This window comes from Dreissena polymorpha, chromosome 12 (assembly GCF_020536995.1).
Source record: "Dreissena polymorpha isolate Duluth1 chromosome 12, UMN_Dpol_1.0, whole genome shotgun sequence".
NCBI lineage: Eukaryota > Metazoa > Mollusca > Bivalvia > Myida > Dreissenidae > Dreissena > Dreissena polymorpha.
Genome location: NC_068366.1, coordinates 3,939,211 through 3,958,013, shown reverse-complemented (window position 1 = coordinate 3,958,013; position 18,803 = coordinate 3,939,211). Strand labels below are relative to the sequence as shown.

General features: G+C 34.7%; 1 protein-coding gene across 5 annotated transcripts in view; it reads left to right on the top strand.

Annotated features, from left to right (window-relative positions):
- LOC127852356 (fanconi-associated nuclease 1-like) overlaps positions 1-18,803 on the top strand; it is an 83,529-nt gene that overhangs the window by 38,260 nt on the left and 26,466 nt on the right. For 3 of the 5 annotated variants that reach the window (XM_052386302.1, XM_052386301.1, XM_052386300.1), the window contains exon 1: positions 15,033-15,166. The exons of the other annotated variants lie outside the window; for them this stretch is intronic. In XM_052386302.1, coding sequence (XP_052242262.1) covers positions 15,153-15,166 — 14 coding nt within the window. In that variant the 5' untranslated portion in view covers positions 15,033-15,152. Of the gene's footprint in view, positions 1-15,032; positions 15,167-18,803 lie in introns of those variants that run through there. 5 annotated transcript variants of the gene reach the window in all.

The window sequence follows — 18,803 nt, the reverse complement described above, 5'->3', positions numbered from 1 at the left end:
ACAGAAATTCCTTTAGGCAACAGCGCAGACCCATATGAGACGCCGCATCATGCGGCGTCTCATATGGGTCTACGCTGTTTGCCAATGCCTTTTTTCTAGACGCTAGGCATAAATGGGTTAATATCTCAGTTATGAGTTAAGATTTTGATTATTTTTTTACATGTGGTCATTTGACTACATTCTGCGCAATCTCACGTTGTATCCATTCATCCTTGGCGATTTGACGCTTTAGTACGAGGGGTTTGTATAGTTTCGTCTCTTTGCACATGGAAATGGTGAAACGCAACATTATTCTAAATTTATTTCATCATTATTTCAATTTCATCATTTTAGGGCGGTTTTACTTCCTTTTTTTAAACCTTATCTCAAGTTATTTGCAAGAACAAGTTGGGTGATCCAGGGACCTTTGTTTGTATAGGTTGTATTCTGTTGTTGATAAATCTTGTTTTCAGTGCCTCTTTCAATTGTTTTTTAACATTTCACCATTGGAAAAGAGTGCTTTATTTTGGTTGTTTTATAACACAAAGTACTCCCTATCAAACACGTACATTGTTTTAGCATATTTACATACTTCTTTCTCTTCTCAATTATATACCGTTTTCCACATTTCAGTCGTTAAACATTCATGTTTGTTATAGAAGTTTAGTGATGTTCTCTGTTGAGTGCCGATTTATTAAGTACATAATTGAAAATGACATGGAAAGATAAAAAGGGGTATTTTTTTTCCCATTTGACATATAATTGTCAACGAAACATTCTTTTGAAATGTTGAATAATTAAACTTATCTGTAACTGTATGTCATTTTTATGTCACGTAATGAAGATAAAACAAGTCTCTGATGTCTAAATTATTTCTTTATTTTACTCTATTCTCTAACATCAAAATTGTAGTTATAGTTTAAACATTATTTTCTAAGTCTATCTGTTGTATTTTCCTAACCCAAGCGCAGAGTGCCGCTCTCCTTCCAAACATCCCCATTTTATCCCCAATTTAATTTGCATATTTTTCTTTTAAACTTTTGATTGGTCCTCAGCTAGTATGGTTATTATTCATTGGTTGATTCGTCAGAATATTCTAGAAGGAACACTTTTTTCATGTATTCACTTGCTTGGCGGATATACTAAAATTTAATCAATGTATATTGGTACTAATCAATTTTTATTGGTATAGAGTAATTCTGTTACTTTCGTCAGTACTATGACTTTTGTACTCCAGACAATAGCAGACCTTTTCATCTGTGCTGTTTATTGACCATGATTGTTACTTATAATCTCGTATCTATATGCTGACTCTGGACTCAATGTATTCTTGTTTGGATTTAATCAGGTCTGACTTTCTATGTTATTGATTCCAATTATACCCCACCCTGAGTGTGTTTGCTTTCTTACTTTAAATAAATCTTAACCAGGTCAGTTTTGTAAATATCTCCCAAGTTGTATTATTAATTGTTCAGACTTTATCTTAACATTGCATGTATACATTCATCTTAACTTTTCATATACATATTACTGAAATATAAACTCATAAGAATAATATATTAATTATATTATACATCTACATAATCAATTTCTAAATTTCTAGGTTCTATTTCTTAAATTAGTTTGTTAATAATAGTGATATATTCATTATAACCCATTACATTACACATCTACATAATCAATTTCTAAATTTCAAAGTTCTATTTCCTAAATTAGTTTATACAACAATAACACGACAATAACAATACCATAATGTACAATGAGATAAATTCTTAATATTATATATAGTATATGTACATTACGTTACACAACTCACCCTTTCAATTGAATTTTTTCTTATTTCACGATATGAAAAAAATTATGATGATGTCAAAAATCTAATCCTGAGATCTGGACGAAGATAAGATTCTAAAAATATAATTTTTTTTTTTTTTTTTTTTTTTTTTTTTTTTTTTTTTTTTTTTTTTTTTTTTTTTTTTTTTGTTATTGTCTATTACCAAGTTTGCGTTGTTTGTGTTCTAGTAGTATTTGTCTGTATCTCTGTATGTGTGGTAACCGATGTGATTCATGAATGAGGGCTATATCTGGTAATGTCAACTGTGTAAAACAAAAAGTACATACATGTGCGTTGTTCAAAGTTCTGTATGGTGTGCCGCATGTTGGATGATATGTAAGTTTACAGCAAGGTGTTTGTACTGCTGCTATACTATGTTTTGAACAGAACTTACATAAAAGTTTTGATAAAAATTGATAACGTCTTTGGCGTTGGTGGCCTTGAGTGAAATATTGTTGGATGCGGTTATGCAATTGAGTGTTATCTGTTTGAGCGAATGTGGTGATTGACATGTTGCGTATTTTGTTTGGGATGGATGTTGAATATTTTAATCGACGGAATGTTTGTAGTGATTCTAAAGAGTCAATGCCGTAGTACGTGAATATTGCTTTGCAAATTTGATAATTGAGAATGTGTTGTTCGTTTGTTAAATGATTGAGCATCTGTTGATGAAGAAGAGGTATGTTGAAATACGTAATCAAGAAAATCAATGTATCCACTTGAATTTCGCCAGATCTCATCATATAAGTAAAAACTGAAACATTATGTTCTTGTTCAAGGGTGGACATTTTTTCAAACGTAGTTATAAAATAATGTATTTCTTCTAATTGAGTTTCTTCAATGGGTAAAGTAATGGAAACTGGCAATTGAAAATTAAATTCTTTGTAGAATCTAAAAAATGATTGAAAGAAAATCGAATTAGTAATCCAAAAGGCAATGTGTACAAAGAGGTCAACGAGGTACATGGTTAATAAATGAAATAGATAGTTATAAAAATAATGAAATGTTTATATCCGTTCCGTCAGTGGGCAGCACAGTTCTTGTATGTTGTTTTAGTGGACAATAAAGTTAGTGTAGTTGGGCGTCAGCGAAAAATGTTGTTCTGGTAGAGTTGGCGTCAGCGGTTGATGTAGGTCTTGTAGACTGGTTGATATTGGAGCTCCTGCAGACTGGGTGTCGGCAGACGATAAAGTTTGTGAAGTTTGGTGTCAGTGAACGATGATGGTCTTGTAGAGTTGTTGTCCGGGGATGATGGGTTTCCGGTAGATCGGGCGCGATGTTGGTCTTGTAGAGTTGGTTCCCGCGGATGATGGGTTTCCGGTAGATTGGGCGGCCGCTTCCGGTAGAGTCACTCTGCGGTAGAATAACTCGTGGAATCAAAATCATCGTTAGATACAGTTCATGGTGTTGACATTAGTCTTGGTAAATTATATACAATGTGGCGATAACACATATTTCAAACGTTCGTTGTAGATTATACGAGTGTTCAACGCATCTTGGGTAACTATAGACAACATCCTAATAATACATATTCCAAACGTTCTTTGAAGATTATACGAGTGTTCAACGCATCTTGGTTAACTATAGACAACATCCTAATAATACATATTCCAAACATTCTTTGAAGATTATACGAGTGTTCAACACATATATACAGTCACAATAGACGAATACGGGTGATATATCGATCGATGTGGTAGTGCACTAAACAATTGTTCGTAGATCTTAGTTTGCAAGTATATCGTTCTGTTCATTATTGACGATAGTAGGTAATATCCAGTAAACAGCCCATGGTGCTGTTTATGGTTCACAACTTGGTTGTTGACAAGTTGTTATCGTCAAGGATCATCCTGATGTTGTCGTCTGGAAGGGTTTGTTACCCTCGTAGAGACGGGTATAGGGATGACAGTGTTCTCGGTCGTTGCGGGGGTGCTGAGGGCTTGTTGACCTCAGACACGAGAGGTTCGTGCGCCACATCACAGGAAGCCACGCCCACATAACCCGGGGGACTGATTTCTCCCAGGTGCATATCATCGTTGGCAGATCGGAATTGGGCAATTATGGGACGATTAGATCGGGTCATATGTTTACATTTACAGTAAATAAGGAGTGCTGCACCAGAACTCAGAGCGGTCGCTACACCAATGATAATGTAACCCCATAATGGGAAGTCACCTGATGTCGTGTCAATGTCATTTAATTGTCTGATACTCTGCAGTTTTGTTATTAAAGCTTCCATAGGTATTTCTTTGATGTTTGATAGGTCATGAGGCATTTCGGTTTTAGTGAAATTAACGAGAGAGGTATGGAATGGTTTCCAAATGGAAGAACCCTTAAAGGTAGGTATGTCGAGTTTGTCGGTCTGAAGCCGGGTTTGACTGGAGTTAATGTACCAGGCATTTAATGTAAAGTATTCATTGTATGCGCGACAGTTCATGGGTACATTAACAATGTCTATGGGAGCGATAGCGCGAACGGATATTTTATTTTGGGAATGATCTTGACATATCGTCACGAGGCGTAGGTCTTGTCTAGAGACTATCGCCCAGTTACCAGATCCTAAATATTTGGCAGCAGGTAAGACGGTGTTAGGGTGTATGATCACCTTGCAATAATCCTTTATGTGCTGAGTGTTGTTAATCATAATGGCTATGACGCATAATTTAGACATGTCTACTTGGTAGAATGGGGATTGTACGTCACATGTACGTCGCGCTTGACAAGTTTTCAGTTCGTTATTTGTCAATAGGCAGTAGTGATTTCGCGCTTGATCAATCAAGAAGCCCTTAGTTTCAAGTTCGTATCTAGCGGACATGTTATAGTGGATCTTATTGTCATTGATAGTTTCGTTAGCGGGTGAGTAGGGCATATCGAAATTGAATACTTCGTATACCTCGAAGGAAGCTCCTATCTCGAGGAGAGGGATGTCCATTGTAATGATAATAGTAGTAGGTGACATTATGACGGTCGTTGAGGTAGATTGGTAATAATGCCATAGGTCGGTCTTGGGATTAGTTGGTAGTTGTAAATTATTAGGCAATTTTGTCGCAATGTCTAATAGTACGTCTTTCAGGTGAATAGGTGAAATAAGAGATGGAAAAAGTTTGCCAGTGCTGAGCATATTAAGTTGTCCTTTAAAAGTTTCTAGATATAGTGATGCGTGGAAAACAGCCTGACGTAATTCATCAACCATGACCTTCAGGGAGTTGTAATTAACCGTATAATCTTGAATAGCATGGGTCATTGCCTGTAAACGTTCATGTGTGTGCATGATTTTTTCGTCAAGTTGTCTGAGGGTAGATATCAGAGTGTTAATGGAGTGGCGGTTCTCAGTTATGTGTTGTTGGGTAACATTGAGAATGGATAAACTATTTTGTAACACATGGATAATAGTTTTCTGGCTTTCTTGAAGTTGATTAACGTGCGTTTGAATATTACGGATGTCAGAATCGTCAGCTGTGCCGAAAAGAAATTTAAAGAATCCGCCTAGGGGTAACAATGAGCGTTTCTGGGTATGACTGAGCGTTTTATAATCTAGATAGCTGTCAAGTACGTTGTCATGGTCAGAACGGATGTATTCGATTTCCGTATGGAGTTGTGCTAATGATTGTTCAAATGCGTCTGTTTGTAAAAGTAGATCATTACGTTTGAATTGGAACATCATGTCTTTCGTGGTATTCGTGATATCGTTTAGTCTGGTTTCAAGTTGGGTAAGAAATGTAGAGAAGACGTTGGTATCGAGAAGTAGGACTATTTGCCAATGAGCTCTGGTCACAGACACTTCGTTAACTTTTTGAAATATAACATTTTCGTTAATCTCAAGTCCTCCGATCATGCGCAACGATAATATCAAAACAAATGATGGCAACATCATCTGAAATATTACAAAGAAGAAGTATATTATCCGATTTGGTTACTAACTAAATGCTATTTACATAACTTGGGGTCATTTAAGCGTATAGACGTCAACGTTGCTCGTGTGGTCGTTATGGTAAATATTACATATGATCAGCTATTGCCTCTAGGCACGTGAAAATCACTTTCTTAATAGATTTATTAGATCTTTGACGTTGTCGTATGGATTTTCTTTTTTTGTGCTTAATAGCTATTTCATCAATTTGCATGTGATGATCGGTCGAATCGGTGTCCGATTGACGCGGGGGTGGATATTGTTGTTCAGCCCTATCGTATTGATGTGTGTCGGATTCGCTAGAGTTTGACGCATTGTATTTGAATTGTTTTTTCCGTAAATGTTTTTGTAATTCTGCTAAGGGGATGTCTTCCTCCTCATCAGAATTGTCCCGAATTTGGCGGGTTTGCCTAGTTATGATAGGTAATCCGTGTATTGACTTATTTAAATCGCTATCAGACTCACTATTTTCGGCAAAAGCTAAATTTGCTTTCCTTATGGGGCGTCCCATATTAGTATTTGATATAGGCCACTCATTTATGTTAGCATGTCTTATTTGGTCAGCATGAACTTTAATAGTTGAGTTGTCTAATTGATTCTTTATTATGTATGTTAACGGTGATTTTTGTTCGATAATACGATAATATGGTCTCCATTTACTGTCTAATTTATTTGTACGATGTAAGTTCTTATAGTAAACGGGGTCGTTAATCTCAAATTTGATATCTTGTGTATTTTTATTCGCATATTCGGCTTGTTTATTTTTAGATTTTTGAATTTGTGCACACACCTTTTTAAATGATTTGTGTTGTTCTTCTAATATTATTTTATGATAATCCTCACCGTGATATTTACGCCTAGGTTTTAACAAATTGTCTATTGGTAGAATGGGGTCTCTGTTAAATACTAAAAAGAAAGGCGAATGTTTTGATGTCTCTGAATGGGAAAATCGCATAGCTGCCAAAGACATGTTTAAATGTAAATCCCATTGTTGTACGTTTTCTTGAACGCGTTTTGATAGTATATTGTTCATAGTCGAGTGAGAGCGCTCATTTTTACCGTTAGCTTCTGGGTGATATGTGGACGTTTTGACGTGTTGGATATTCATGGATTTTAATGTTTCTGTAAACGCCGTACTAGTAAACTCTTTACCATTATCGGTAATTATCCTTATGGGACATGAATGACGACAATAAATCTCGTTTACTAACAGGTGTATTACGCTATCAGATGACTTATCCGGCGACGGAAAAGCCTCTATATATCCGGAAAATTGATCCACGAAACATATTATATATCTATTTCCGGAAAGCGTTGTTGGGTATGGTCCGCATATATCTATGGAAACGACCGAGAAAGGGAATGGTGGTATTGCGGTTTCTGATGATACGGGAGCTTTAATTGCTTTCAAGTTTCTAGTTTGACAGACAATACATTTCGACACGTAATCATGCAATTCTTTGAACATTTTAGGCCAATAATATTTCTCTTTTATGGTATGAAAAAGTCTTTGAGAACCACCGTGTCCATTTTCGTCATGATATTGATTAATAATTAAACCTGTCAGGTGTTTAGGTACAAAAAGCCTAAAGGTAGGTTCTTCATCGACGCTCGATATATAGTATAATATCTCATCAACCATAATGAATTTTCCATCTTCGTGTTTGTTTAGTTTCCCTAATTTTAATCTCGTTTTAATCTCAGATATGTGTGGGTCTTTTCCTTGTTCAATTTCCATGTTACAATCATTTATTTTATCGGGTTCGATTGTCTCGTTATTTATAACCGTTTGTGGGATCGTGCTATTATCAATTACTTGTCTGTGATCGATATGCGTAGAGTCGATTACATTAATTTCGCGCGTCTGGTTTTTTCCATTTATTTCCGAACTAATTGTATAATGTTTATCGTTAATATCTAATTCTATTTCTGTTTGTTCGTCTCGGTCATTCGTTATTTTGGTGTTTGGTGGTCGGCTTAGAAAGTCGGCAATTATGTTCTTTTTTCCCGATATATACTCAATTTTGCAATTGTAACCTGCTATACTTAAGGCCCATAATTGTACTTTCTTGTTTTGCATCGGAGATTCAAGAAGGAATTTTAACGGGCGATGATCCGTTTTGATAACAAATTCGGCGTTGTGTAAATAATGGTGTAATTTATTTAGACTGTAAAATATGCTGTAACATTCTTTCTCAATAGTACTATATTTACATTGCGTCGGGTTTAATCGGTGCGATAGAAAGAATATCGGTTTTTCCCCTACATAATCTCCGGTTTCATTATCCCCGCATTTTTGAGTTAAACAAGATCCGATGCATTTATCCGAAGCATCTGTATACAGAATATAACCTTTATTCGGGTCTGGATAGGAAAGGTAAGGAATTTGTGTGAACGAGTCTTTTAATTGTAAGAAACTATCTTCGCATTGTTTTGACCATTTAAATGGGACATTCTTTCTCGTGAGATTAATGAGAGGCTCTACCACTTCTGAATACGACGGACAGAATCTCCTATAAAATCCTGCAGCACCTAAGATAGATCGTACGTCGCGTACGCACTTCGGCCTAGGGAATTGTCGGATCGCTTCTACTTTTAACGGATCTGGCCTTATACCGTTTTCATCTATAATGAAGCCTAGGTATCTAGTCTCTCTTTGCAAGAATTGACATTTCGATAGTTTAAGTTTTAGGTTATGCTTAGTGAGACTTTGCAGTACTGTATCTACGTGTGATAAATGGGATTGTAAGTCAGGTGAAAATATTAAAATATCATCCAAATACGCTACGGCGAATCCTTCACAACCCTTAAGTACTTTATTAGCTAATTCTTGAAATATCGATCCCGCCCCAGACGCACCGAATGGCATAACGTTAAAATGAAATAGACCCCTAAACCCTGAAGCAAAAGCCGTTTTTTCTCTGTCTTCTTTTTTTATAGGTATTTGCCAATAACCCGATATTAAATCTAAACTGGTGAAATATTTACTTTTCCCTAATAACGCCAATATATCATCGATTAATGGTAATGGATATGCAATTGGTTTTGTAATTTTGTTAAGCTGTCTGAAATCGACGCAAAATCTTTTCTCTTCTTTTTGATCTTTATTTGAATCAAGGTTATTTTTCTTTTTGTCTACTAAAACAATAGGGAAACTCCACGGACTTCGCGATGGGCTTATTATGTTTGCCGCTAACATTTCGTCAATAGCTTTATCTATGAATACCTTATTGTTTAATGGTGTTCGATACGGCCTTAATTTAATGGGAGGATGGTCCCCTGTATCGATGTTAAATTCCATTGCTGTAGTTTGTGTTAGTTCTAAATTATTTCTTGCGAAGAGAGTTCTGTGTTTTAAGAGTATTGGAAGAATATTTTCTTTTTGATCCCCAGCGACATGTAAATCTGATAGAATCTCATCTTTAGATAAGCCTGATTTGGGTGTATTGTTTTTGATAACGCTTTCGATAGAACATATTTCATTATCTTGGATAGCTTGAAGTTGGCCTATGGGACAATTACGTCTTAGTCTAATCGTTTTATGGGTATTGTTTATAATTAGAATAGGGAATTTACGATCACGCGTTGTCTTGACTACTGAGTTAACGATTGTTAAACCGGGTTCATTATCAAAGAAAGAATTACTTATTCCAGTAAAGTCATAGTTTTGATTTGAGCGTAAGCTGTTTCTCTTCGTCCTGGCAAGGAGTCTATATGCAGTTTGTGGTTTAAGAACGGTATGCCTAGTTAACCTCGCTATTACCGAAAGGTGTACATCTTCTTCCAGAGGTACATAACAATCTTTTATTCTTAAACATCCTAGATCAAAGTATACACGGACACCGTTGTCTTGTAAGAAATCTCTCCCTAATATTACGTTCCTATTAATGTTTTCAACGACAAAAAATGTATGTTCAATATATATACTCCCTATTTTAAATTTTAATTTTACATTCCCGCGAATGTATAGCGAGTTACCATCGACCGCTTTTAGATTAATTTTTGTCATTTTAAGTGGTGGTTTGTGTTTTAATAGATCATAAGCTCTTTTACTAATTACAGAAAGTTCTGCACCAGAATCTATCAAGCTCCTAAATTTACAATTTCCTATTGAAATGAGGCAAGAATTTGGGTTTCCACACAAAGCAATATTATACGTCTTTACGTTTCCGTCGTTACCATAGACCCCTTTTTGGTACGACGTTCCTAGTTTTTTTTATTAAGGTATGGTTTTCTTTGAGTACATTCTCTACTGAAGTGTCCCAATTTTCCACAATTCCAACAGTCTATTTTGTCTTTCCAATTTTTGTCATATTCGTTCTTACGCGCGTAATTGTTTTGACCTACGGCGTATGCATTTATTTCGTTTTTCCTACGTCTACAGTCTTGTATAACATGACCCTGTCTCTTGCAATACCTGCAAGTGTTTGATGGTCTCAAATGATCGATTTCCATGGGAACAGGTCTATTAAGTGGTGTTTGAACTTGATTATGACTCAAATGTGACCTTAATTCGAATCTTGCTCTTACATTTTGTTCGGCTAATGCGGAATTGACTGCTGACGCTAAAGTAGTCGGATTTTCTCGCATTAATTTAAGGCGTAAATAATCATGTCTCAGGCCGTCAATGAAAGTTCCAATTAACTGACTTTCGATCATCTCGAGGTTATCCTCAACATTTTCATACGCTTCACTAGATAAAGACAGAAGTCGTTCCGCGAATAATTGGACATTTTCGTCGGGTTTTTGTTTGAGTGTTTTTAAGAGAGCAAGAGCATAATGAGGGTCCTGGATTTCTGCGAATCTTATCTTAAGTTCATTTTTTAAGGTTGCCCATGACTCATCAGGAAAATCAGTCAAATACCTCTGAATGTAATCGCTAACAAGTCCCCTACTGGATTGGTAAGCTACTAACTTCAATTGATCCCCCGCCAAACGTGAAAGTACCCCATATTTCTCTATGTTTTTGATCCAATTTTTGTATTCTTTAGGATTTCCGTCATAAGTTTGAATTACTTGTGAGACGCTTTGAGTTCCGATAGCATTTGTTACTCCTCTAATTTGTTCGCTTAAATTTTGAAAGAATTGTGGAATCGCTTGATCTGCCATCTTAGATAATTAACCATAGGAAAATAAGTCAGTCACTCACCGAATATTTGCCCGTTCGTTGTGGAGGTCCGGCACGTTTTCTTCCCTCTGGCCCGTGAAAGAAGTGGTACTTCTGGTTGATCCTGTCACCGCGCACCAGTTAAACACGTGTCACGTAATGAAGATAAAACAAGTCTCTGATGTCTAAATTATTTCTTTATTTTACTCTATTCTCTAACATCAAAATTGTAGTTATAGTTTAAACATTATTTTCTAAGTCTATCTGTTGTATTTTCCTAACCCAAGCGCAGAGTGCCGCTCTCCTTCCAAACATCCCCATTTTATCCCCAATTTAATTTGCATATTTTTCTTTTAAACTTTTGATTGGTCCTCAGCTAGTATGGTTATTATTCATTGGTTGATTCGTCAGAATATTCTAGAAGGAACACTTTTTTCATGTATTCACTTGCTTGGCGGATATACTAAAATTTAATCAATGTATATTGGTACTAATCAATTTTTATTGGTATAGAGTAATTCTGTTACTTTCGTCAGTACTATGACTTTTGTACTCCAGACAATAGCAGACCTTTTCATCTGTGCTGTTTATTGACCATGATTGTTACGTATAATCTCGTATCTATATGCTGACTCTGGACTCAATGTATTCTTGTTTGGATTTAATCAGGTCTGACTTTCTATGTTATTGATTCCAATTATACCCCACCCTGAGTGTGTTTGCTTTCTTACTTTAAATAAATCTTAACCAGGTCAGTTTTGTAAATATCTCCCAAGTTGTATTATTAATTGTTCAGACTTTATCTTAACATTGCATGTATACATTCATCTTAACTTTTCATATACATATTACTGAAATATAAACTCATAAGAATAATATATTAATTATATTATACATCTACATAATCAATTTCTAAATTTCTAGGTTCTATTTCTTAAATTAGTTTGTTAATAATAGTGATATATTCATTATAACCCATTACATTACACATCTACATAATCAATTTCTAAATTTCAAAGTTCTATTTCCTAAATTAGTTTATACAACAATAACACGACAATAACAATACCATAATGTACAATGAGATAAATTCTTAATATTATATATAGTATATGTACATTACGTTACATTTATTTACGCGTTTTTTTCTTATTGTACATAACTCGTGTGTGAAAAAAAAGGAGAAATTGGTCGCTCAAGTATAGTTGATTATCTATCTGGAGTGCATTACTCCAATATTTGATCAGAAAAAAGACAGCGGAAAACGTTATTCTTTGTCATATATATTACCCTATTTCAAGATCAGTGGGAATTGTTATTACTAATATCAGATATTTCTGTTGATTTCATGGTCACGCATGGATCCATACGCTGTTCGTTTTCGTAACGAGCCTTGTGGGTTCATGTAGAGGCTTCAGTTTGAAAAATGTGGGACCCCTAGCATTGAACTCAAATTTGACTAAACGAAGAGTGCCACATTGAAAATGTTTACATATTTGCTTAAAAGGGTGGTTTTCCTTCAAACTGATACCAATTTTGTGCAGCAAAATCTCATACCCTCGACACAATCAATCAAAATACAAAGTGATTTTAACACAAAAATAGACATTATTTTCAAAAATCTGAATGATGTTTATTCAACGTATTTCGGCGGAAAATTATATAACTAGTTTATACTATCGACATTGATGAGGGCAAGTTACGCTTAAATAGAAAAAAAATACATATCTAGAAATATCAAAACTCGAACACATGTCATTTCATGACGATGGGGGCAGCCATTTTTAGATTAATAAAATTGAAAGAAACATGCTAAAAACTCACTCATCGCCTAATTATTGCATAAACTCTATCTATAATGCCCTCTGGCGGGGTGCAGAAACATGGCAAAAGGAGGGCTTGAACGGGAGAAATCGTGTATTAACAATGCGATTCACGTGCCGTTCAAGCCCTGTTATGTGTTTTTCATATCCATAATCTGGTCTACGCGCAATTACTTCTCTTCTCCAGCCTTCGACGACTTTCCAAGCATATATGGGGAACTGAATAAGCACCAGTTTCCTCATACATGCAGGGATAATGACAATTTCAATCCACTTTTAAAGTTATACAATCTGCACTCTCTTGACAACAGCTTTATTGTATTGGCAACGCCATTGAAGTTAAGGTTATTTACTCAACACTTTCAAAAGACTATGCTGTAAATGTAAGTGTTTATGTACCTTCAACGTTCCTGCTGTAAATTCCAAAATAATTCCTCATTTCTTACTTTACGCGGCTGCATTTCAACTTTGCATTAATCCACTGTTTAAACACATTTTAAATCGAAAACTGCCTATCCGAAGGTAAAGCCTCGTCATTTCGGACGATGACCGAGTGAGGCATATGTAAAACACAACCTTGAACCGTATTGAAATAATCGAATTATTTTGTCGATGTCGAATGAACAGAACATTGTTTTCAATGTTATTTAAAATTATTTTGGTATGCGTCATTTGTTTATGCAATAATCGCGAAAATACACATTTTCTCAGTCATGATCATCTGCGGGCGCTCGAAAAATCGTTCCTGCCCGAGTGCGGGCGCTCGAAAAATCCGTTCCTGCCCGAGTGCGCACTCGGGCAGGAACGGATTTTTCGAGCGCCCGCAGATAATCATGCCCTCGAAAACATGTATTATCCCTATATTGACATTCCAAACGTTTGACGAAGACAAATGCATTGGATTGTAATCTTTCCGTTGATGTGTGCAAACTGCATGATCAGACCTCATAAACACTCCAAAAATAACTTTGTAAGAAGCATTTCGCCAATGTTTACAATTGTTGTCGAATCACATGTACTTGTATTATTGCGCACAAAATAGTACGCTTACAGACTGACAGAAAGATTGATACGAAAGTCCGTTCAATTCATCACGGTATACTATTTTATTGATAATATATAATAATAATTCGCTTCAACAACCTAAAAGTAAAAATAATTCTTTTAAACGAAGTTTTTAATAACGAAAGTGAAAACAACGGAAGTTGGATTGATATTATGTGAGATAAACTTCGGCTCCAGAAAAACAATACAAATACACTAAAAAAAATACGTGTGCTGGAAAATTTTCAGCTGGAAAATATTTGAAATGGGGTAAGTGATCATATCTCTGTGTGCTCATTTCTGTTATAAAGCGCGATCTCTTCCTGATTAATGTTAACAGTTGTTTTAGTAGTCGCGACCAACTGTCAAAATATTGATGTGCTTTCTCAGGTATGTGTATACACATACCAGGTTTTCTTACTACTTCACGTGATTTCGACCGATTTGTAATGCACGTTTTTTCTACGGAGCACAGCGAGTGCCACGCTTTCAAAATGGGTAGAAGGAATCGGTATACAAATGTATAAAAAGTTTAGGTTTGCCAAATTGAACACATTATTCAAAACGGTACAAGGACAGTAGTTGTTCAGGAAGGAAGAAAGAAAAAAACTATGATACCTAGCTGTGTATTTCGATGTAAAACTATGATTTCTAGAGTCGTCTGCACAAAACTCATAAAATCTTGTTATTGATGAGCAATATCTCCTCTTATCACGATGATTTCTACCCAGCCAAACATATTTCTTTATATTTATTTACAATTTTATATGTCGTCTGCAATTTCTTTCAATTTGAGATGGTTTAAAAATTTCCATTTGGTTATAGCAAAATTGTTAAGCCCTTGAAATAGAATGGTGACTCTTATTATCCACCATACCTGGATTTTTAAAAAAGTAGTTCAGTTTAGTTATTTTTTTAATTTTGTTTAGGAAAATTATCCAAAAATGCCGTTGAATAATAACTCATTTGTTGTTTTCTGACAATAATTTTCTGTGATATGTTGCTAACTTGACCTTGTTTATGTATATAGCTTTGTATTTATTCAACTTACGGTAGTGCATATCCTTCCTAACTTTAGATTGAGATTTCGTAAATTAGTGTACAAATGTATTGGTTTTAAACAAAAATATGAATAAAGCAAAAAAATATTGAATGTCAAAAATGTGTTAATGTTATTCTATCCGTCTTTATCTTTAAAATCAAAACCAAATCAAAGTTTTAATGAATTTTATCCCTCCCATGAACTTAACCCATGAGATAAATCTTTGCCGCATAATTATTGAAGCGTTTTTCTTTCAAGGGAGGCTACTGTCAAGGAGTAACCTCCCTTATTTCCAAAAATGTCATGGAATTAAAAATAAAACCGCCACTGGTTTGCGTTGTGCAATTTGCATGTTTCAACGCTAAAAAGTGTTCCTCTTTAAGACAACACATTTATAATATAAGTCCGTACATATGATAGCTTTCAGGTACGTGTGTGACATCATTAATTTATTGTGGAAACAATCACAGCTTGCATGTTAATTAAAGAGGCCTTGTCACAGATTTTGGCATGTAATGTATTGAAGTTTGTCATTAAATGCTTTATATTGGTAAATGTTAACATTGGATCTAAAAAGCTCCATTAAAGAAATTCAAGAATACAATTAAAAAAATAATAAAAATAATCCTTAACAAGCAAACCTCGCAGTTTCACAAAATATAACAACAACAACAAAATTCTCAAAATTATTCAATTGTTTCGCATTGATACGCTTTATAATTTTCAGGTTTTTAAATTGTCAAAAGGTGCATATAATGGCTATTTTAGAGCATGGTAAATGTACAGTATTACTGTTTCCTCACAATAATCATAACTAAAACAAAAATTTGTGAATCTAAAACAACTTTTTTTATTATTTAAATTTACCAAAACATGAAAAGGCATACATGCCAGAAATTTTCCGGTCCAAATCAGGACAGTCCATTAAAAATGTCGGGACATTTTACCAAAAAGCAGGAAACCTAAGACAATAAATCATGTGGCCTTTACTGAAGTCAGTAATCAGCTAATTACTTACTAAACCTTATAATTTTTGGCAAATATTGACGATAAATGTGTTTAGAATTGCATAAACACAGACGTTCTCCATTTTTCGGAAGTAAACAAACATGTGCACTATGCGGATGAATCCATTTGGGACAAAGGCAACGTTCAACAGGATGTGCGTACATGGAGCACTGTTTTTATTCAACCAGTCATCCATTAACTCTAAATTTTGATTGATGCAATATGTACAGATTAATTTCTGAAAATCAGTCAAAAAAAGAAAGTAAATTTATGTCTTTGGTATCGGTCAGCGCTCGATTTGTTTGACATATAAATAAGAATTTTGACATGGATTTAACGGGAATGAAATAAATCTTTTTAGGCACCTTGTTTATTGTAGCATTGTTTGAATTAATTCAGAAATAATTTTAGATGTTTCCTTTACCGCTCGACTCAAGGTAATTGGAGGACATAAAAAGTTTTTTTTTCCCACTTTTTGGGAAGATAGCCCATGGCTTTGGAATTGGGAATTTTATCGGCATTTTCATGAAATTGGGAAAATAAATTCATTGGCCTTTTTTTTCCACACGAAAAGTCCACTGATTAGGGAAATACTAAATTTGATATAACTCTTTATAATCATTCAAATTAAAAGAACAAAATCATAAAATACTCTGTTAGATGTAATTGAATTAAAATTGAGATAAAATACGCATTAGACACTTCTTTCTAAAAAAAAAAAAAAAAAAATTGGGGGGGGGGGGGGGGGGGGGAATTTGGAATTTTTTGCCACATTTTGGGAAAAAAGTATACTTTTTGGGATTGGGAACATAGCCGAATTTCGGCTATAAAATTGGGCCAAAAAAAACCCTGATAATACACTGAATACCGCGTAATAATAGTATCTTTAGACTTGATTTGGGCCTTGAAATACAAAAGCAATCTGCTTAATTCACTACGATGCATCTATCAGTAGCAATTAATGACCCTTATCATAAAAATACCATGGTGTGAATGCCCGATAAAATCAATAATTTGCCGATATACCGCTGATAAGGTATCAAAAACAACACTGGATCACTCGACTAGAAGATATGGTTTGTAAATAGGGGGCAATAAAGGGATTAGCGATGGTAGTTACTTACTAGTTAAAGCCAGACGGAGCTTGAATAGGGAATTTTATTGTCGACTTATAGAGCGTATATCGTTTTGTACGAATGTCGGGACAAATAGTGTCACATCGGGACACCGGGACAAACACCCCAAAAGCAGGACTGTCCCGCCAAGATCGGGACGTCTGGCATGTATGGAAAAGGCCCCTTTAAATCTTGTATCAAAATATTTTATTATTTTTTAAAGTGGCACTTTGATAATTAAGGAAAATTACAATTATACATGTATTTTGTTTCAGGATTCAATTCATCAATGAAAGGATCAAACCTTCAAGATATTTGTTCATGATTATCTGATAGCAGCATGAAAAAACATGACTGATTAATTATTTCACCATATTTTTCCTCTGAATAGTTCTTCTTGAAAGCTTTGAGCTTTTATGAGTACATAGGTGCAGCTGACCATTCTTCCTTATTAAACCAAATTCAATGTAAAATTATTAAGTCTCAAGTTTGTCTATAAAATTGAATTTAACTATCTTAAAACATCATATCAAACAATACCTCTCCATTGCTATCAATTTATGTGTTGTTTGTGGATAAATGCACAAAACAAAAAGGTTGATAAAAAAAAAGTTTTCAAACCGAAAGCCCTTGCAGGGGTTGAAGAATTTTTCCAGAGCCACTCGCCCTGCAGGGCGAGTAGGCCTGACAATCCACTCACCCTTCACTTTAATCTACTCGCCCTGCATTAAAAAATTAGATATCTATATTTATAGTCATGATCAACCAGAACCTTCTAAACCTACTTAACATAGTGACACTAAACTGCAAACAAATTATCTACATTATCTGATGGATTATATTTGCTTTCCTTACGTTTTCTGCACCTCTTTCCTTTTCTTAATTCTTTCCGCTTCTCGTTTTGACGACCTTTCTAATTCTTTCTGTTCCCTGTCGCCACCACCTTGCAGATATTTTAAAATAGAACCCTTTTTCATTTTAATATTTCAGACGAACTTTTACTGAAAGACAAGCTTGATTGACAAACGGTTACAATATGGTACATTTTGCCTAAGGCTTCTGATCACGAAATTCGGAATTATTCTGTTTATTAATAAAAAAAAATTCTGTTTATTTTTTATTAAATATAAGAAGTATTATAATTAACCAGTGATGTATTATTGTTTTATTGATATTTACATTAAAATTCACGGAATGACCAATATATTTAACAGTTTTATTCACTTTTAATCGATTAGCTAAGAGCACTGAGAACGACGAAAAGAGCGCAGCCAATTTCAAGAATTATTTTTACTGTGCCCGTGAGGTCATTTTTCATTGTCAAAACGATAGTGCAGTTTCTTTGTGTATTTAACGTATTTTTTGTTCGTTCGAAAAATTGTTCGCAATTTGTATTGATGTGGAAGGAGTTCTGGAACTGAATTTATATTTCTCAACTTGAAAAACAGCACTCGCCCGGTCGGTCGAGTATTTAACAAATTTTACTCGCCCGACCGTCAACTTCACTCGCATATGCGAGCGGTCGAGTGGATTCTTCAACTCCTGCCTTGTTATAAATTTATCATTCAATCTTCCGTACAGAAGTTCCAGAGATAGTCAGTGTAGCACAATTGGTTGATTAGACACGAAATCTATCAATTTTTCGTGCCGAGGATCCCAGAGTTAGTCCATAAATAAATATAAGCATATTTTCAAATTCAGAATACTACGTTTTTTCCATTTCTAACACTTAACATATTTTCGTGAGAGGTTGACTTGAACCTTGGATTAATAATTTGATATCATTATTTTGCAAACACACTTATCAAGTAAGTTGTTTAAATGGTGCATTAGTGATATATTTATGATCTGTTGGCGGTTATTTATGCTAGAAAATAGTCTTTGTTGCTCATTTTACCTATTTAAGTGCCGTCTGGATTCTGGGAAACAGAATTGACATGA